At 49.8% G+C, this 21,395-nt stretch overlaps 1 protein-coding gene across 5 annotated transcripts in view; it reads right to left on the bottom strand.

The window, feature by feature from the left end:
* MICAL2 (microtubule associated monooxygenase, calponin and LIM domain containing 2) overlaps positions 1-21,395 on the bottom strand; it is a 218,993-nt gene that overhangs the window by 106,442 nt on the left and 91,156 nt on the right. For all 5 annotated transcript variants that reach the window (XM_059931145.1, XM_059931149.1, XM_059931146.1 and 2 more), the window contains exons 6-15: positions 20,902-21,003; positions 17,135-17,290; positions 13,483-13,583; positions 8,590-8,847; positions 7,303-7,418; positions 6,326-6,452; positions 5,590-5,680; positions 4,301-4,448; positions 3,046-3,245; positions 2,542-2,648 (exon numbers count right to left, since the gene is read on the bottom strand). In XM_059931145.1, coding sequence (XP_059787128.1) covers positions 2,542-2,648; positions 3,046-3,245; positions 4,301-4,448; positions 5,590-5,680; positions 6,326-6,452; positions 7,303-7,418; positions 8,590-8,847; positions 13,483-13,583; positions 17,135-17,290; positions 20,902-21,003 — 1,406 coding nt within the window. The remainder of the gene's footprint in view (positions 1-2,541; positions 2,649-3,045; positions 3,246-4,300; positions 4,449-5,589; positions 5,681-6,325; positions 6,453-7,302; positions 7,419-8,589; positions 8,848-13,482; positions 13,584-17,134; positions 17,291-20,901; positions 21,004-21,395) is intronic.

Genomic DNA, 21,395 nt, shown 5'->3' with positions numbered 1-21,395 from the left:
TGAGGGGGGAGAGAGGGGAATGGAGGGACGAGGGGAGGGGGCGAGGCCAAATACAGATGCACCGGTACATACAGATCATGTGACTGAGCTCTGGTGTACAAAATCATGCAAGCGCAGCCTAGCCTGCATCTCCAGTCCGTAGGGGCACGTGAACCAGGGCAGTGAAAACTGCATGTCTAATTGCATTGACATCTTCTTGTGTAACTGCGGGGGAGCCCCGTGTACGTGTGCAGTTTTCAGTCTCCTGTGCAGACCTCCTCTGTGCGTGTCCAGGGGCAACCTGGAGTGGACTCAGTACTCTTTGGTCATGAGACATGTTAAGACCAAAGAGCACTGCAAACAGATTTCTCCAGACCAAAAAAAGATCCAGATATAAGAAGAAGACACATGATAGAAAGGGGAGAAGGTACTTTGCACGTGGTCGGACCATTGCACTGGCGTTGAGTGGTGGACAGTATATGCTGGGGTGTTTTAGTGCCAGGGCAGAATATGACCCAGTGGCCTTGCACACCCACCAACCCACCAGTTTGAGGAAAAAGTGTGGGACAACTAATGCCCACAACAGGCACTTACTTCAATGACCTAACCTCTCTACCTATCCGAGAAGCAGGGCAAACTTTAGACGTTAAATGGGGCCATGCGAGGGAATCAGATCTGTGGATTTTAACCGCTCTCAAGATGGGCAGCCAAGGAGCACACCCTGGAGGAGACTGGACATGGGCCAAAATCAGCCAGGGCTGGGCCGGGCAGAGCCCACGCATCCCCGCTGCATTTGCTAGCAGAGCCAGGGCGAAGTGGAGTGCCGCTCCGGCGCCCTCAGAGGGCCTGGAGGGCCTGGCTGATGGCTGACTTTTGACCATTCCCACCTCCTGAGCCAGAGCTGGCCAGGCTGTTTCAATTCGGTCATTCTGTAAACAGAGGTGTGGTGAGTGAAAGGTTTAAACATGCCTCTCCAGTTCCCAGCTGTGGGCTAAGTGGTGGAAGGAAAGCGGGTGAACGGAGAAAAGTGATAAATGTTTGGCTCAGAGAGTTTCCAGAAAGGCTGCACTGGCTTGCCTGGGATGGAGTAGCCCAAAGCAGGGGTCCTCAGTCATCAAGGAAAAGCAGCTGGGCTGAGGTGGGGCAAGCCGATGACTGGGCTCCGGAAGACAGCTTTCGCTCAGTGTGACCTACGGTGGGTCATGGCGTGTCCCACAGAGCCTCTGAGTGGGGCAGCTCGGGGAGCAGAGGGGCGCAGGGCAGTGGGGTGCAGCTCAGCCTTTCAGCTGCTCTGCTTACACCCGAGCCGACCCGCACACCCGCCCTCGCCAGCCCCCGAGCCTGTCCCTTCCTAGAGACAGGGCATGTAGAGCACTAAGTACCCAGTTCCTAGAGTCAGCAAAACCGCTGCTGCCTTCCAGGGAGCACAGCCCTCAGGGGAAAAAGTGACCACTGATCACATAGCCCAGGGAAAGAAAGGAGGCCATGGGGCCCCAGCCCCACCCTGGGCGGAGGGGTTGGCAGGACAAGGCATGACTGGCCAGCGGTTAAGAGCCTGTTGGCAACCCAGAGACACTGAGACGCACGCAGAGGCCTGCAGCCCCCTGCCGAGTCAGTGGAGGGAAGGCAAGCTCTGTGCGAGCCCCTGCAGCCTAACATCTCTGGGCCTCCACTTTTTATCTGTAAAATGAGCACATCATGCAAGGCAACTTGTATTATACCTTCCATGGAGATGCCGTCATTCATATTACCCTGTAATTTCGCATAAGGCCTATGGTTTCCAAACTGCGTACCAAGGCACCCTGTGGCACCAGAGTGAACTCAGAGAGGAGCCGCAGGGTATTTTAGATTTTCTAGGGAAGCACGGTGATGCCTGTCACACACCTTGCAAAATTCCCCTACCAAGTTATTTGGATATAACTACTTAACAAACGAAAATTTTAGGCATTGCTTTTGATCTGGGGGCAGTGTGAAAAAAAATTACTAAGACACTAAAGGTGCCATAAGTTGGGAAAATTTGGGAATCTCTTTATTAGGTTCTGAGCTCCTCAAAGGCAAGGTCCATATATTACTCACCTCTGTATATTTGCTCCCCTCATCAAAAACAAACAAAACATTCAGCCTTAAAGTTGGCATGAACAGGGCCCAGTAAACATTGTTGAATGAATGAATAAAAAAAATGAATGGAACAGAATGTGTAAATGTAGCCTCATCATCCACTTCTGCTACTAAATGGCCATCGTGTTCTTGATCTAAATTGCTTAACAAAGTGAGATATCGTGTCCATCTCCCTGCTTAGGAGGCAGAGCTAATCTGATTTACTTTTAAAAATACTCACCAGCATGTCCTCTTTGCTCTCTACCCTGCCCTTCCTATAACCACATTGAAGGCACTGAAGCTGGCTACATGGTGCAGGGGAACTTGACTGAGTTCGACTCATGTCTTCGTGAGCACTCGATTTGGGTAATTTATCAGCGTAAACAGACCCAGCACGTGGCATCTCCCTTCCCCTCACCCATCCACGTGTAAGAAGAAACAAAACAAACCCAGGCCGAAACTTACACGTGGAGTTCTCTTCCTTGGAAACGTGAGGTTGAGATAGTTATGAGAAATGGATGATTTGCCCATGCCGAGGTCAGCATTCTCTCCGTAGTTTTTGCGCCAAGAATCTGTTAGGAAATAAAAGTAAGACTGAGATCCAGATCCATCCACTGCTCCCCCAGAGCTCACAGGGTGTCACTGAGACAAGGTCCCTCCAAAATAATTCCCTCACCCGCAACTGAAGCTGTCAGTGGCCTGCAGAGAGGGCTGGTGCCGCTCTGTCAGTGATCTTCCGGTGACAAGGGCAGATGCAGGCCAGCCCCATGTGGCACCTGCCACACAGGACCCACTTACATACATGGGTCTGGGTGTGTGGGGTCCACCCTTGTTTGGGCTCAAAGGCAAAGGGAGGGCAGGGGTCAGCCCCAGAACAGAGGACATCAGTGTGAAGAGCAGCCAGATGCGGGCACAGGGCAGAGAAGGCTCAGGGGCTGGCAAAGCCTCATCCTGAAAGCAGGTCCTTACCCACAGGCCTCAGCGGGGTGCCCCGGAAGAGCTCATAGAACTTGGAGAGGTACATGACCATGCTGAGCTTGTCGGGCTGCGGGGCTGAGGCCATCTCTTTGCCCGTGGTCACTGGGGGGATGCCAAACTCACGCTCGGCCACGTCAAATGCCAGCTGGTTGTTCTCCACAGTGTCATCTTCATTCAAAGAGTCGAAGTTGCTGGGGAATCAGAACAAGGTGAAGTTTTCGGAGAGGATGCAGAGGGGTGCAGAGCTGAGCAAACTCAGCCATAAGGAGCACTGCAAGTGACAAGGCCCTTGCTCCAATCCCCCCACCACGACCCCCCACCCCTCAGGGGGGCTCAGCCAGAAGGCGCTAACCCTGTCCTCACTCAGGGTGGAACCAATCAGATCTGGGCCACGAAAATGTCATTTGCTACCTGGGATGAAAAAATCAGAAAACGACTGGAAAACTTATGAACTACTTTACTTTTCAATAGTTCCCATACGTTCTTTTCCTGTTAATTACAAAAGTGATATGGGCTTCTTGTAAATAAAAGGATCAAGTTATATAAAGTAAGAGGTGAGAGGCTCATCCCCTTCCCAAGGCAACCTCATTTCCTAAAGGTACCAATTGATAAACTTTACTAGGTTTCCATCCAGCCTTCTGGATGAATTTGCTCATGGGTGTGAGGTTACACTGCAGTTGATTTAAACACAACATGATAGATGTATTGTGCTTTCAACATCACAAAGCATTTCCACAAACATAATCCAATCTTCCTAATGACCCTGCCATTATTCCTGATTTATAGATGAAGACGGCAAACTCAGAGAAGATAAGGGGCTTGCCCAACATTATACAGCTAACGGATCTGGGTCACAAATCTAATTCTTTTGGCTGTAAAACCCTCAAGCTGGTCCCCAGAATTAGATCTTGCCCACAAGTCCTCTCTTGAGGGTAGAGCTCCAAGCTGTGAACACTCAAATTTCCCAAATGAAGGGGGTTTGGTGTGTGAGTGCAATCAATCACTGAGCCTGAGTCATTCTGCTCCTTACATAGAAGGAACGCAGATCAAACAAGTTGCTGGCAGAATAATCGGTGCAAAGGGAAAAGAACAAACTGAAGAAAAAATTCAAATTGAAAGTACGCAAAGAGAAATACTGATCTACGTCCTGAAGATTCTACATCTAGAACAGCCCTGGTCTCCCTTGTCTCCAGGGTCCCCTTGGGCCATGCGGGGCTCGCCAGGTCCAGCTGGGCCCCAGACTCACATCAGCTCAGGCCGGAAGCGGTGGATGATGGCACACAGGGCCAGGCCACTCCGCCAGGATGTGGTCAGGTCTGTGACGTTGACATGCTGGTAGCCCTTGGTCTGCTGCTGGCACCAGGTTAAGAGCTTGCTGGGCCGGATGTCTGACTCTGCAGCAAGAGGAGACGGACAGTGGTGAAGCGCTCTACGAAAATCTCAGCAGTTCCCCTGGGGACCCGCTCTGTCGGCCACCACGGGTGGGGACCGGGAGGAAGAGCACTGAGGCAAGGGGCTGTGGGCACAGTTGCAGCCCCATGAGGGGGTCCTGTCAAGAGCATGCAGGAGGGCAGGATGCTGGGACAGGAAGCATGCTCTCCTGCAGGAAAGAGTTCCTGAGACCCCCTCTGGCCAGGTCCTGGTTAGAGGCTAGGAACATAGAGGCGAGGATGACATGGACTCTGCCAACAACATGCTTATCCTGTGGGGAAGACAGACGCAGCGGTGGGTGACAATAACAGAGAAACCCAATGCCAGGGGAGCACATGAGCGGGTCTGCCAGAGTCTACCAGGGCAGGGGAACTCGCCAAAGAAAGGGTCATGGAGGAGGTGCATTTGACTGCTTCTAGAAGAGTGTCTAGGACAGAAGGAGATCTCCAGGAAAACAAAAACGACTGTGCCATGGCAAAGAATCTAGAGAAGCCTGCCATGTTATGTGAAATGGTTTATTAAAGGCCGGCAGCAGCAGGGCGTGTGGGTGTGGAAGGCAGGGAGGAGTGGCTGGTGAGGCTGAGTTTGCCCAGTGGCGGGCAGGATGCAAGGTCTGGGCAGGCAGTGGAAGCCAGGTGTGTCTTTAAGCAGGATGGTGACCTGAGCACAGCCGGGTGGACGCTGGGAAGCTGGTCATTTAATCATCCCTTCCCTCCGCACTGAGCACCAGCCTTGTGCCCAGCACTGTGCCAGGCCCTGGAAGACCAGGAAAAGAGTGAAGCGCACGGAGCTTGTTATCTAGCTGGGAGACAAGACTCCTCATACTGGCAACAACAGGAAAAGAAAAGCAAGTCCCAGGGAAGTCATTCCGGTTCACTTTAATGTGCCAAGCGCTCGCCTCTAACCCACACAATGATCTTATGGTTGGTATTGTCCTTGTCCCGGTTTTACAGATGAGGAAAGTGAAGTGCAGAGAGCAGAGGCACCTGGCCAAGGTCATGCAGGTCACTGGATCAGAGCCAGGCTGGCTGCAGGGCCTGTGCCCCAGTGGTCACCTAGCAGGCCTCCTCCCTGCAAAGCTGGGGTCCCAGGAGGGCCACTTACCCCGCCTGGAGAGGCCGACGGATCTCCTCACTGAGCCCAGCCTCTCGAGAGGGCACTGGTGCAACTCTTTAGTGATGTACAAATGCTTCACCTAGGAGCGAGAGAGGACACACAGCTGTCTGCTAGTTTTTCCCCAAACCCTAGTCGTTGCAGGGTCACTGAACCCACCCCACCCACTCATCAACACTGGCTGCCCTTTTCCTCTCTCACCGAAGGACATGACCTTCAGCAAGGGAACCAGCAACTTGAAACAGAGCTGCGGATCTGTCATCCACCCAAATGTGGGGGAACTCGAGTGTGAATATATGTAATTGGCTGATTTTTAAAATTCACACCATTCTTTGTGCTATTGACTGCACACTTGTGTGACTCTAAGTCAATGGGAGAAAAAATAGACTCTAGGACCTCGGATGGAAAGAACTTGATATTTGATCAAGTAGATTATTTGAGAGAGGTATGCTCAGCAATGCATATGCTCAGTGACAAATAAACACACGTAAATACATGTACATATGTGGACACACACTTACATGTGTTCTAGTTCTCTCCTGTTGGCTAGAGAGATGCTGACTCTGCTTTACTCTATGGCTTTCCCAGAGAGAGGAATTGGCCTCACCTTTGGGCCAAGAGGCAATGGTGGCCTGGGTCCCAAAGATGTGCCAAGATTTTAGGTGACCCCCCACTTCTCACCGCTCAGCGCCTGGTGACCCACACAGGACTCCAGGCAAGGCCTTACCTGATGGGGCCTGACGCAGTTTGAGTTGAGGTTTGGGTACCGCGTCCCCGGGTCCAGCGTGTACTGCTCAAAGTTCTTGTTGATGTTCTCTGGGGTCGTTTGAGGTAACAGCCGGTAAAGACTTTCTCTGGAGGAAGGCAGAGCAGAGGGGTCAAGGATTGCTCTTGCAGCCTCCGGCCTTCTCTCCACTCCTCCCCTCCACCCGCCTTCCCCTGCTCCCAAGAGCTTCTTAGATCTGTGTTTGCGTAACCCTTCCCAGCAATGCCTGGCCCTCCTGGTTCTCGAGATCTGCAAAGCGGGGGAGGGTCAACACGGTCAAGGGGAAGCAGGAGGGACCCTGGGAGGTGGTGAGGCTGGCCTCCTCCCCGGAGCAGAGGGCAGGGACTCGGAGCTGGCAGCCCAGAGACCTGTGGTTTTGCTATAACTGCCACTCAGCCACGCTGCCTCCTGTGGCTGGTCCCCCATGACCACAGGTCTCCACACCCAAGACCAGCAGGGGCCCGTCCCCACCCGCCAGCCCTGACTTATCCTGGTCCACCAGCTGTCACAGCCACGTGGCCAGCAGCAGGGGTCTGGGAGGAAGCCCAGGATCTCAGCAGCAGAAGAGGCCTGGGAGGTCAGAGCACCCAGCCCCCAACAGAGTGGGACTCAGTGCTGCAATGGAAGCTTCCCCTAAACCCATTCTGGCTCCTCAGTGTCTCAGCAGTGCCAAGAACCCCAACTTCAGGGCCGCCCTGGATGAAGATTTCTCTTTGGCATCCAGGGCTTAAGGGCCTGGCCCCCACGGAAAGTCACTGGGGGAGGTAGATCATGACAGAGAACGTTTCCTTGGGGACCCCAATGATGAAATCAGGCCACATGTGGGAAGGCAGATGAGAGGGGGCAGAGGCTCCAGGTTCATCCAGCCTCACTCCCTCTCCTGCCTGAGTTTTGACCCGGCCCTGCCTCCAGCTGAGGGTCCTGCTGTCAATACTCACCTTTCAGCCAGCAGCTCCAGGTGAGGAGTGCCCTGGTCCCAGCTCTTCACCATCCACGCCGTGTCAAAGGCTGCCAGGAAGCCGCGGGCACAGCCGGTGCCCATCGGCCAGAACGGCTGCAAAGGACACATGCAAAGTTCTAGTTGATTCCAGTGATCCCCAGCCTGCCATCCCATTCTATACAGCACTTGGTGTTTGCCAGGCCTGTGCGAGGCACTGGGGGGACAGAGAGGTGACAGGCAGCCCACTGGGACTCACCACAAACACCAATAGCTGTAGCACAAAGTCATATGCAAGGGTGCTATGACACGGGAATAGCAAAATTGCTTTGGGGGCTCAAAAAGGCAGAGGCAAAACCACCCTGGGCGGGGGAGACAGAAATCAAGGAATGCTTCAGGGAAGAGTTGCATTCGTGCTGATTTTAAAGAATGAATAGGATTCTGATCTTGATCCGTTCGGAACAGTGTGGGCAAAGGCTTGGTGGCGGGAAAATGACGGAGCCGGATGGAAAAACAGCCCGTCTGGTTTGGGTGCAGCAGAGAGCACGGGTGGGGAGTACCAGGAGAGAGAAAGCTGGGAGGGAGGATTGGGACAGAAGCAGAGGGGGTGCTGAGTGCTTAAGCAAGGAGCTTAGGTTCGAGTCCGCACACAGTGGTGACCAAGCATTGATTCACCAAGCTAAGTTCTAACTAAACTGTTCCGTGTGCACCCAAAGCGTGGTTTGAAATTTGATGCTAACTTCAGATAAATACATCAACATTTTTTGGTCAGTGCTTACATTAAGATAAAAATTTACCCTTTCTGAAATCATTCATTTAATGTAAGAATCCTAGCATCTGCAGATTTTCTGGGAAGAATTTTGAGCAGGGAGGCCATGGACTTTGGGGCCCACACTCTTTTCTTGTTCCTATTCAAACTCGATGCTGAAAAGGCCACAGAAATCCACCCAGAGGAGGAAGAAGTCTCCAACCAGCTGCAGATCTGCACGCTCTGGGAAGGATGGCCTGACCTGGGCCGCTTAATTTTGTACTTCAACCGAGAAGTCAGCCCAGAAAAACCCAGAGGGGCAAGAGGAAGTGTTCCTGCCTGTATACAGGCAGAACCGACCCCTCTAAATTTCATCAAAGGTCAGGCTCTGAGGCCAGGACGGGCTCGGCAGAGTCCTGCCAGTTGGCTGAGAGCCTGTCCTTCTCTTGGGCTGCAGGACAGCAGATGCTGCCAGTTAGAATAGCAATGTGGGGATCTGTCTTCCAGCAGGAATTAGGGGGCTCCAAAAGCAGGCGGTACCTCAAGCAAGCTGTCGCCCACCAGGGCCACGAGCAGCTGGTGTGACTGTCGCTCGCGCACCAGGGCTGCATTCTCGGAGGCGTACATAGAGGTGAAATCGAACATGGCCACGTCGGGTTGTCCGTAATGGTTCATGGCAAAGTCTAAAGACGGCAGCTGGTAATTGGTGGCGAAGTCTGCAGCTTCGCGTGCATAGGAAAGCAGGTTGTCCTGGTTCACGTTCTCTGCACACAGCAGCATCTCTGTGTCGATATAGTCCTGGGGGAAAGAACAAGAGCACAGTATAGCAACCTGCCCCTCAAAAGGGCAAGGAGTCATACCTACTTCTTTGTAAAAGGACATGGAATGGACTTGCAGAGAGGCTAATCAAAACAAATAGAAAATCGGGGCCAAGGGAATAAAGAGGAACCAAATCAGCCATCTGTGAACGTTAACAGAGTTATGATTAAGCATCAAATTTGGCTTTGGGCTTCCCTGGTGGCGCAATGGTTAAGAATCTGCCTGCCAATGCAGAGGACATGGGTTCGATCCCTGGTCCGGGAAGATCCCACATGCCGCGGGGCAGCTAAGCCCATGTACCACAACCACTGAGCCTGCACTTCAGAGCTCGCGAGCCACAACTACTGAAGCCCTTGGGCTTAGAGCCTGGGCTCTGCAACAAGAGAAGCCACCACAATGAGAAGCCCGCGCACCGCAAAGAAGACCCAACGCGTCCAAAAATAAATAAATTAAATAAATTTTTAAAAAAAATTTGGCTTTGAGCTTCCTGGCATCCAAGGCAAAAGGGAAATGTGATATATACAGGGCTTTCTTTATCAGAAAGAAGGAAGCATAGAAATTCCTAGGGGAGGATATTTTTTCCTGGCACTAAATTCTAAAAGAACTGTCTGACATAGGAATTTTGACAGAGAACATTGTGTAGTCATGAACCGTGTACTCAGTAATGATCCTGCAGCAAATATAGAAGCATATTTCATGTGGCTGCTTCTTGTGATAACTTTCAGTGAAACTAAAAGACAAAAGAGCAAATGAGTAAGACTGATTTTATAACAGACTAAGCTAAGCTAATGTGGTCCAGAAATGCTGCGGCTAGTGGTCAAACAAGTCCGAAAAAGAAATGGGTAATTGGCATAACTCTCAAACTTCCTCTCCACGATCAGTTACCCTTTTCTCAACAGGCTGAGGGCTCCTCGGGGCTCTGCTTTGCTCTTACAGTGTTAACTGTTACACTTCCCTGCTGGGAGGTAGAGAATCCTGAGCTTAGAGGACTAGGATATCCACCCTGGAGGGACACTGGCAATGAACTATAGGATGTCTCCCAGAGTCCAATCTGCTCATTGTGTGGCTATAGAAACTAAAAGACTATCTTTCCCAAAAGGAGACACAGAAAATGCAAATCCTTGGGGCAGGGGGCAGGGACTAGTGTATAAGACCAACACAGGCCTTGGGTCAGTGAGATCAACAGGTCAAATTCCATCTCTGTTTACTGACTGCATAAATTTGGGCAAGTTATTGAACTTTTCTGACTCTCCGTAATCTCACTTGTAAAATTTGAATTTGTAAAATGAGACTAACAAAATCTACTCCCTATATAGGACCACGTGAGGACTGAATGAGACCGTGGACATGACTCCCTAGCCCAAAGCCTAGGAATTGGGAAGTTCTCAATGGTTGGGAATTCCTGTCCCTAATAAATCATGATGGCACAAACCACACCATATGGTGAAGTGATCCCAGACCCACCGAGGGCACCAGCAAGGGCATTTAGAAAGGTCTAAGAAGGCACAGCCTCAACTACAAACAGTGACCTACTGTGGCAATTTTCCCAACAGCCATGATTTCCCAGAAATTCTAATATTTCCACATTCAAGCCACATCAACTAAATGGAACCCAGTGTTGGCCCAAGAGCCCTTTGTCAGGTCATGGAGTCCAGGCTGGAGCTCGTATTATTCGCTTTCCTTTCTCATATCTATTCTTACATCACATAATCACTCTCCTTCTTGAAGGTGTGGAAGAGTGAATGGAGAAATCTCAAAAATACCCCCCCTTCAAAACATGCCACAAGAACCCCCGCGGAGGACCGGGTGGTGGATGAATGTGGACACTGTATGATGAAGGTGGCAGCTGGTGCTGAAGCCACACGCAGGACTGTGGAGACCTGGCCAAGGGGCAGACCCCCCGGCTGTGCCGGGATGACAGCCACCTGGCCCAGGGCTGCTGGGAGAAGTCAAAGGGCCTTGCAGGGCAGGAGGTCCCAGGTGAGTGGGCGGATGGCAGAACAGACTTGTAGGGAACAGATGAGAACAAGGATGAGAGAGAAAAAGTGGGAACAGGGCTGTAATAAAGTGGGCAGAGCTGAGGAAGGGAGTGCTAAATGAAGATAAAGGCAGGGGGCGAATTTGGACCTCATTTTGCACAGGCCCAGGGAACTGAAGAGAGGCTGGGTCCTAGACGGAGGTGGGGAGGGAGAGAGGGAAGCAGTAAACATGAGAGAAGGGTGGGGAATCCAACAGGAAGACTAGTCACCCCAAGTGAAAAGCTGGAAAGAAGCTGTAGACCAGAAGAGAAGGTCAGACAATGTCTGTTCACTGCTTCAAATGAGGGTGGACTCGGCATTGAGAGACCAGCTGTGACGTGTTTCCATCCACCTCACACATCTGGCAACCAAGCTCCCTCCTACTGAGGTGAGACCAAGCCTGTGTGTGCATGGACCAGCAGAGGCAGGGGCCAGGAAGGACGGACACAGCTGGGAGCCCAGAGGCAGGGTTTCCTGAGGAGAAACTTTACTCTCCCTTCAGTAGTCATAGAAAGAGGCCCAGAGATCAGCAGGAATAGATGGGGAAGCAGGTCAGTCAGTCATTCAACAAACATTCACTCGGCACCTTCTGCGTCTCGAGGAAGACACTGACCCATACAGGGACAGGAAAACAGAGGACTTGCCATTCCTCTGGGAGCGAGAGAAAAATGGTAATTTAAGTAGCTCGGGGTAGAGGGGTAGAGGGGTAGAGGGGTCAGCTCCCAGCTTATGCAAATGCTACAGAGCTTGGCTGGACACCTGGAGACTCAAGCCAGGGCTCCTGAACCAAATGGTGTCCAGTTCTCCCATGTCCAGCCATGGCCTCCAGTTTCTAGAGTTCATGTCTTATACCTAGAGGGCCCTCTGCACCAGCTCAGCTGATACTCCTGGATTCTCTGAGGGAGAAGGGAGGCCTTGATGAGGACAACTGTGGGCCTGGGATCTGCTCCCAGCTCCTGCAGTAATTATGGGACCAGAGCGAGGAGCTCCCACCCACTTGTGCCATGACACACAGCCTGAGAGGGGAGCATGGAGGGGCTTTGACAACTGCCAAAAAATCAAGTCACCATGAGCAACATGTTGTGGCCAGGACAAACACCCTGGGATGACCTGGGGGAACCTTAGCATCTCAGCAGGCCAGAGTACTCAGCCAGTGAAATAGGAACCCCAAGTCAAACTTGGCCTGACTTTCCAGGGGTGGGATAACAAGAGCCTCCCTAGACCCTCCTCTGCAAAGGTACCCTCTGCGCCTGCACCCTGGACCCCAAATAGTCCTTCCCTATCTGACACAGGCATCCCAATAGGGGAGGTAACTTTGGGAGGGACACCTGTGGAACAGAGGGAAAATGGGGACATGGCCTCACCTCCCCCAGACCGGGTCAGCAGTGGGGCACCAGATACTGAAAACCACTGCTCGCACATCTGCTGACTGTGCTAAGTAGGCTTCATTCAACCCCACCCCCGCCCTCCCCGCCAATTCCCAGCCTTCTGTCCAGCAACTCGGGCTCTCAGCAAAGCCCTGAGCTGATGTAGAGGAGGCCCAGGGGAGGGCTGGGTTACTAAAGCTGCCCAGCCAGCTGCCAGCACAAGCTGGCGTGAGGATAGGCACATTCTTCTCTGACAAGCAGCAATGAATGGTCACCGTGCTGCCTGGGCTACAGGCCGACATCCCAAGAGCAGGCTGACCTTGGACTGCATGATCCTTATCTTAAGGGTACATAGAGCAGCAGCGGCAGCTGCAGGAACAGGGTCTCTGGAGGGGTTGAAACCTGACCAAAGAAGGTGCCAGCCTGGGGCTGGCCGCTCCACGTGCTTCCTCCTTGCAGCCCTGCTCTCTGTGTAAGCATGAAGGTGCAAAGGCAGGAAGCAGAGGCCAGGAAGCCAGCAGGACAAAAAAGCAAGTGTCCAAACCAGGCAGAGAAGTTATGGAGGGAATCTACCAACTTGCTACATGCCAAGCGCTCTGTATACGTTTTAAAATTTATTCCTCTGAACAATCCTTTTAGTTAGAAACTATTATTCCTATTCTGCAGACAAGAAGACTGAGGTTCAGAGAAGGCAAACAGCTTAGTCACAGTCCTGAGTTAATACGTGGCAGAGCGAAGATTCAACTTGAGCCTTCTTGACTGCAATAGGGCTTTCCCCCACACCATGACAAGGGGGCTGCAGCGTGAAATTCACAAGTGAAACTGCCTGGATCCCGCTAGGACAAGGAGCCCCCATCTGCCTCCAAAGTATGTGTGTGACCTCCCAGAAAAGGAGGCAGGGATAAATGAGACACTTGAAAGGAAAAGACTCAGCTGATCTCTCAGTGGTTAAGAACCCACACTAACACCTGGGTAAGAATTTCAGCATTTTCCCCCTCCCGCACCAGCCCAGCTCTCTGCAGAAACACCTCTGCCTCTATTGTTCGTGTGGGCTCCTCCATCCAACACTCACGCACCACCAAGGAGAAGGGCGTGGTGGATGGTGGTCCCTTCCCTCTTCCCCCCATTACTCAGTTTCTGGCAGGATGACATCTGCTCCCACACTCGCTGATGCTGCCAGCCCAGGTCACAAAGGGAAAGACAGGACATCATAGCCAAGCGATACGTACGTTAATGATGACACCCTTGTCAAGCAAGCTCTGCTTCTTGGCAGTCATGACAAAATAGTGGGTGCAGTCCTTGTAGTAAACAATGTTCTCAAGGTCAATCCCTGAAAAGAGAAGGTTCATGGGCTCAGTATTATTTCCTCAGCGCCTACTGTGTGTCAGGAGCCCTGCTTTGCCTCATTACAGGTCTCACTATTTACCTGCAGAATATTGGTGTTAGACAAGTTTCTAAGACATACAAGGCGAGCAAAGATAAGATCAAGTGCCAGAATTTACCCTAGTCACCACAGCTAGCTTTCACAGTTCCACAAAGATACTACTTCTTTTCTTTTTAAATTGAGATATAACATAGTGTAAGTTTAAGGTGTACATGTTGATTTGATACATTTAAAAAAATTTTTTTATACTAATTATGTTTTTTTTTTATTATTTATTTATTTATTTTTGGCTGCGTTGGGTCTTCATTGCTATGAGCAGGCTTTCTCTAGTTGCGGTGAGCGGGGGCTGCTCTTTGTTGCTGTGCGCAGGCTTCTCATTGTGGTGGCTTCTCCTGTTTCAGAGCACGGGCTCTAGGCACGTGGGCTCAGTAGTTGTGGCGCATGGGCTTCGTTGCTCCGCAGCATGTGGGATCTTCCCGGGCCAGGGCTCGAACCCGTGTCACCTGCATTGGCAGGCGGATTCTTAACCACTGCGCTATATATTGCAATATGATTAAGCCACTGTTTCTTTTTCTTTTTCTTAATAAATTTATTTATTTATTTTTGGCTGCACTGGGTCTTGTGTGCAGGCTTCTCATTGCGGTGGCTTCTCTTGTTGCGGAGCACAGGCTCTAGGCACGCGGGCTTCAGCAGTTGTGGTTCATGGACTCTAGGGCACCGGCTCAGTAGTTGCAGCACACGGATTTAGTTGCTCTGCAGCACGTGGGATCTTCCCGGACCAGGGCCCGAACCTGTGTCCACTGCATTGGCAGGCGGATTCTTAACCACCTCGCCACCAGGGAAGTCCCCTAGCCACTGTTTCTTTTAAAACTCATAAAGCCCTTTGGGGCTGTAGACCAGTATTTCCAAGTCACAGCTGAGTATGTGCTGTAGGAAGGCACAGTGCTGTCTGTGGCATGGCAGCTAAGTGGCAACAGAACCAGGATTTGAACCCCAGCCTGTCTGATTCCAAGTCCCATCCACCGTTTCCTCCATGTGACCAGAGATGCAAAGAGCTGTGTGAATTCTCCGAAGACTGCTAAGGGACATTTCCACCATCCCCCTGTTATGTGTGAAAACCCAGGTGCCCTGGTAGAAAAACTCAATCAGAGGACTGGGTTGTATCTTTCTGTGCTTTCCACCAATTGCAAAAGACTTTATAGACTAGGTTTCTGCCTTAAAACAATGCCGTAAGATGACAGCGTAGCTCAGTGTTTCTCAAAGTAGGATCCCTAGCCAGCAGCAGCAGCAGCATCACCTGAGGACTTATTAGAAACGCAAATAACTGGAGCCCGACCCCAGGCCTACAGAATGGGAAACTCTGGGGGTCTGGCCAGCAATCTGTGCTTGAACAGGCCTTACAGGTGATTCTGTTCACACTCAAGTTTGAGAACCACTGGTTTGGTTTCTTTGAAGGGAGAGAAAGGAACAGAGGCAAGGCAACTTATCAGCAGTTATCACAGAGGCGTGCTGGGTAACCATGGAAACCCCTTTATTACTGTTAAATAGGAAACAGCCATCAATGCACAGGGCCCCCCAGAGGATCTGAGGAAATTCATCGCTCTCATTCTGTGAGGGGCATTGTTGTCGAACAATGGCCAAAGGTGATGACCTTTGCAAAGTGCAAAGGAAGCTCATTGAAACATTTGGAAAAACAAACTTGATGTCCTGTCATAATTTATATTTGGTGGTTTATTTAAGCATTTATTTTCTTGGTTTTTGAGGGGAAGAGAGGGCTGGAGAATTCTTAAATCATTCAAAAGGACATAATATGCTGGAAGGAAATACTTTTTTTTTTTAATAAAATAATGCCACCATAGTGACACTCAGAGGGTCATGCAGTGGACACACATTGCTGTGGCCAGTAAGAAGCAGAGTCTGGCTCAATAACTAATCCCATTCCTAGAAAGCTATCTTACGGAAATAATCCAAAAGAAGTAGTTTTATTGGTAACAGTAAATAACTGAAAGGTTTAAATCAGAAGTGTGCAAACTTTTTCCGTGAAGGGCCAGAGAGTAAATATTTTGGGCTTTGTGGACCATCCGGTCTGTGTCGAAAGCCCTCATGGCACCAAGGTAAACAAAGCGGCCTGGCTGCATTCTAATAAACCTCTATTTATGGACTGTAAAACTTGAATTTCATAAATTTTCAATTTGTCCCCAAAATTTCTTCTTTTGATTTTTCTGCAGCCATTCAAAATATATGAAAAACCATTCTTAACTTGAAGGCAATACAAAAACACATGGTAGGTTTGCCAACCCCTGGTTTAAATGCTTCAGCAGTGGGTGACAATATATCCACTTCAAGAGCTATTCCGACAAACCTGACCATCAGTAGGACTGGGCACAGTGGACAGTATTTAACATGTGATGCTGAATGAGAAAAGGAGAATAACAGGATTGACTCTATGGCAAAAGCTCTAGCCATGTAAAAAGGATGCAGCTGGAAAATTACCGAAAAGGACTACATGAAAATGAGGACTGTTCCTGTGCTAGGTGGTGCTGGGTGTTAATGATTTATTTTTAGTACAAAACTTCTATGTAACATCGTTACACTGCCTTTCCACGGAGAAATATATATATTTCCAAATCAGGTCAAAAAGGGAAAATATCTGAAATTTACTTAATTGGGAGCAGGAATTTCATCCCTCTTCGCCCTCACCCTGCTTTATTTTTTTCTCCACTATCCTTGTAGACCACCTGACATGTTATTTGATTATTGATGGTCCCTCCGCAACCCATAGAATATAAGCTCCGAGGGGGTGGTTTGCTTGTTTTGCCCACTGCTCTATCTCACGCCCTTGAACAGCATTTGGTACATAGTAGGTGTTCAATAAATATTTGTTGAGTAAATGAATGAATCCCTTCTTTCTTCAAGTCCTATGGTTTGGGGACAACTGATGCCCCTGGGTGAGTGTCGTGCCCCGCCTCCGCCGGCATCCCTGACTGTTCCTGAGGGAAAGGGCAGCGGGCGCACTGACAAAAGCACCTATGCTTCTTCAGGGACCACCCACAGGTTACTGGCTCCCCCTCAGAGCGCTCTGGGATCTCCATATTGGCGTCGGGCCTAGATTCACCAGCCTGCATTAGGATGGTTTCCGTAGCTGTCCCTCCCTAGACAAGGAACCACTATTGGGAGGGTACCGTGTCAACCTCAACTTTGTATCCCATGACATTGAGTGCGGGCATTCAATGGGCACTCAGTAAATGTCTCCTGAGTAAATAAATGTTTATCTATTTTCATGTACAACATCTAGAACTTTCCCTCAAGCATCCCTCTTGTCCCCGAAGGAATCCTGCCCATTATTAATCCTAAAGAGAGATCCCTGCTTCCACTTTATCAGCGTGAGTCTCCTGTCCCCAAGAGCTGGGAAAGCTGAGTGCCCTCCTCCCCCAACCCCTGTACGCTACAGAGAAGCACGGACAATGGCCTGGTTTGGAGAAAGGTGAGGGTCCCACCTGTTTCTTCTTTAAGATCCTGAAAAAATTTCTGATTGAAGATGAAAGCCACGCCGCTAATCTCTTCCACCTTGGCCTCAGCTGTGCTGTTTCTGTTTATGAAGTTGGCGGTGATCGCAATAGCCAGCTTCCCACGGAATTCTTTTCTTCTGAACCCTGTGGGAGGAAAAGAGGAAAAGTGGGTCTTTCTTCTGGATTTGGTGTGAAAACTGGAAAAGATTACTGAGAAAGCTATTCTCAGATGGCCCACAGGCCAGTGAAACCAGAACTTTGGATCTAGAGAACAGGGGACAGGCAGAAATGCTGAGGTTTGTCCCCGAGGAGAAAACCCGCTGGAGGCCTTTCAAAGTCAGTGGGATTTTTTCCTTTTCTAAAATTAATAGGACCAATTATCCCTGTTAGGCTTCCACAAACAAAAGGCTAAACTGTGCTTCTCCAATGGGCAATCACAGGGCTCATCCTTTAGAGGATGTGTTAGGCATTGCTGCAAGGTAGTCTCATGAAAGACCCATCTGCACTTTAAACTTATACAATTAAAACTACGTTGTCAGCATTTCTCATGTTTCCCCCCCCCCCTTTGAACAGTAGAATTATGAGACTGAATTCCTGTGCAACAGAGATTTTAACAAATTTTCTTTCTACCTCCAGTCCATAGTGACTGGCACTTGGTACACACTCAATAAATGTATAATGAATAGATGGAATTCTAACTTGCAATTATTTTAGTTCAGTGATTAATCGAGGTTCTTACAGTTTTCAATGGTATACATTGAAATCGCTTTTTAATGGCCATAAGAATTCTGCACCCAATTACAATATGGGTTATTTTTTCCTCCCACGCCGACAGGCAATTCCAGGACAGCAGCTGGGTGTCCTACACTTCAACTCAATTCTGACACGATCTACTCAGAGATGGCATCAGATCCCACAGGTTAAGGGCTCAGTCCCACCAGATTGCCCTCCACTTCAGAAGCCAATTATAAGCCCATGTTGTCACCTGTGCTTCTGACTAACCAGCTATAGATTGTAGGTTCAAGGACTCCCTCCTTGGATTTGATTAATTTTCTAGAGTGGCTCTCAGAACTCAGAGAACATCTTACTTCCTAAACAACTCAGGAGCAGCCAGTTGGAAGAGATGCTTAGAACAAGTTATGGGGAAAGGGCATGGAGCTTTCACGCCCTCTCCAAACAACGTGTTCACCAACCCGGAAACTGTACCCTTTGGGTTTTTGTGGAGGCTTCATTACAGAAGCTTGATTGATTAAATCACTGGCCATTGGTGACTGAACTCAATCTCCAGCCCCTCTCCCCGCCCAGGAGGTCAGAGGGTGGGACTGAAAGTTCCAACCCTCTAATCACTTGTTTGGCTCCCCTGGCAACCAGTCCCCTCCCTTCCTTAGGTGCTTTCCAAAACTCTCTTCATTAACATAAACTCGGTGTGAAAAGGAGCTTGTTATGAATAACAAGACACCCATTTCACCCGTATGGCTCTGAATTGATTTCAGGAACCACGGACAAGAGGCCAAATATCATAACAAAAAATGCTCCTATTTGCCCTTATCGCTCAGGAAATTCCAAGGGTTTGGGTAGCTGTGCCAGAAAGGGGACAAAGACCAAATATAATTGCCTTATTATAAACCACAATATCACAGGCAGTTACACAGAGGATCACAAGCAGGTGGTCCCGTTTCAGTGGACCACCTCCTTCTAATCAGCTTTCTTTTTAGCATCTGTCTTTTCCTGTAGTCCTGAACTTCCCCTCCACCCCAGGTACTGCTGTTTACTTTGCTTAATGCAAGGCATTTGTCTTGCTAGCAGACAGAACCATTGTCTTCAGCACCTGTGGGAATTCCCCTCACATTTGCTTACCATACACTGAAGCCTCATGGCGATTCCCAAACTTCTTTGTCAAAAATCCCTTTGACTAAAAACCTTGGGTTGGGATTCCCTGGTGGCGCAGTGGTTAAGAATCCGTCTGCCAATGTAGGGGACACGGGTTCGAGCCCTGGTCCGGGAAGATCCCACATGCTGCGGAGCCACTAAGCCCGTGTACCACAACTACTGAGCCTGCCTTCTAGAGCCCACGAGCCACAACTACAGAGCCCGCATACCACAACTACTGAAGCCCACGCACCTAGAGCCCGTGCTCCGCAACAAGAGAAGCCACTGCGATGAGAAGCCCGCGCACCACAAGGAGAGTAGCCCCCGCTCGCCATGACTAGAGAAAGCCCACACGCAGCAACGAAGACCCAACGCAGCCAAAAATAAAATAAATGAAATAAATAGATACAAAGAAAAATAACCTTGGGTTTCTATTCATTACTCCCTCATTTTGATTCTTCATTAGACCTTTGTGGAAATGGTCAAAATGGCCACTAGTCTCTAGTATCTAACTGGGGTGATTTTGCCCCCCTGGGGCCTTTGGCCAAGTGTGGAGACGCTTCTGGTGGCCACAACTGAGGGTGCCGCTAAGCATCCTACAACGCACAGGACAGTCCCCACCACAAAAACTGGCCCCCAATTGCCAATAGTGCCCATTGGGAACCCTGCTCTAGTCTGCTTACCTGGTCCTCAGTTGCTCAAGTGGTTCGCCCCCTTCCTGCCCTGCTTTTCATGTTCACAACGTATCAAACCATCCCTCAAAGCTGAGCATGGATCCTGGATTTTTATATTCACACTTACAGTTTTCTCAAACCATCAGAATGGGCTCAAAAATTCTAACAGTACAGCATTCAGGTTGGCAGCTTAAATTTTTTTTTGTTTGATATCCGTTATTGAATGCTTGGGTCGGGGGAGCGGGTATGGAAGTGAAGAAAGAGGAAAGGAGCAGCGGGTCTATAGCAGGTGGGAAGTGCCTCAGCTAGGCAGACTACACATCCTGAGTTCTGTGAGATCAGCCCTAGTTTAGGGAGGGTGTTCTGTCCTCAGAGAAGGTGCCCTCCCCAGCAGACATCTGCAGCCTGCAGCCCTTGAGCAGGGCAAGCTCAGAAAGCAGACCTGTCCCCAGCCCAAGAGACGCCATATGGGACCACTCTGTCCTCAACCCAGGGTCTTAAATTAGTACAGCTGGCGCAAATTAGTATAACCTGTGCACCAGTTAACCTTGGGGCTGGAGTGGAGGTGATTGAAGGCATTTCTCGGCAATGGCGTTTCTTCCTCTCTCAACCTGACTAGATTCTTCCCTAAAAACATGTTAACGCTTCCAAATTTAGAAGTAGAGAGGCACTGTTTTGTTCTTTGACAGTTTGGGCAAAACTTATCTTACTGCCCAGCGGTGAGCGTGCTTTAAAGTTATGAGAAGAGATGGGGTCCTCCTTCTGGGGTATTATACTTCACGGTAAACCTGTACCATGAAGAGTAGGAAAATGGTTCTCTTAGTTGGAAGAAGTAAGTATGAAAGCGCTTAGCACCATGGCTTTCACACTGGCAGATGCTCAGTAAATGTATGTTGATTTTTTCTTTTAATTTCCATGGTGTCTTTCTTTTATAAAACATTTTTACATTTTCCCAGCCCTTATAGCAATGTTCTGAGAGGTTCTATTATTATCCATATTTTATAGTTGGGAAAACAGAGGTTCAGAAAGAATTAAATGGCTGTTCTCTAAACACTCAGCCTCAGGCACAGCAGGGCAGTCTGGCCTTCTATCAAGACCCCCATCCAGCTTTGGCACCTGCCATCTTGCCCCCCTTCTCCACACCCTTCCTGATACACCCTTTCCCACTCCCATCCCTCCATCCTCAGCCCCAAGAAGAAGAAGAGTCTTCACCTTCCAGCGTGTTCCTGCGGCCATCGGCTCCAATGATGACATCAAACTCAAACTCTGACAGAGAGTGGTCTGCAGGGAGAAATTCTGCCCGCCAGCCAATTTCTGCCAGGACAGAAAAGTGAGATGAGTTGGCAGTGAGAGATGGCAGGACAGAGTGATTACACGCCCTCTGTGTTGGTCGTGAGAAATGGATAATGCCACAGGTATGGGCACCCCAGACAGAGGCTCCAGCGGAAAGACCCAAGCTGTCCAGATTCACACTTGAATTTGGAGTCCTTCTGGCTTTAGTTTCAGTTCAATCCAGGACAAGGTAAACCAGCAGTGCTAACTCCACGCCTGGTTTTACTGGTTTCTATAAAGGGTGGGAGTCTATCCTAACGATCCTCACACCAGTCTCACTTGCACCTTATTTATCTCAACAGATTCTACCACGTTCTCTCTGTATCCCCCCATTCCTTGGTCCCCTCCCATTGCTAAACAGAACTAAAAGCTTG

Source organism: Balaenoptera ricei, chromosome 8 (genome assembly GCF_028023285.1).
Source record: "Balaenoptera ricei isolate mBalRic1 chromosome 8, mBalRic1.hap2, whole genome shotgun sequence".
Classification (NCBI taxonomy): Eukaryota; Metazoa; Chordata; class Mammalia; order Artiodactyla; family Balaenopteridae; genus Balaenoptera; species Balaenoptera ricei.
This window is presented reverse-complemented; position numbering and strand designations above follow the sequence as displayed.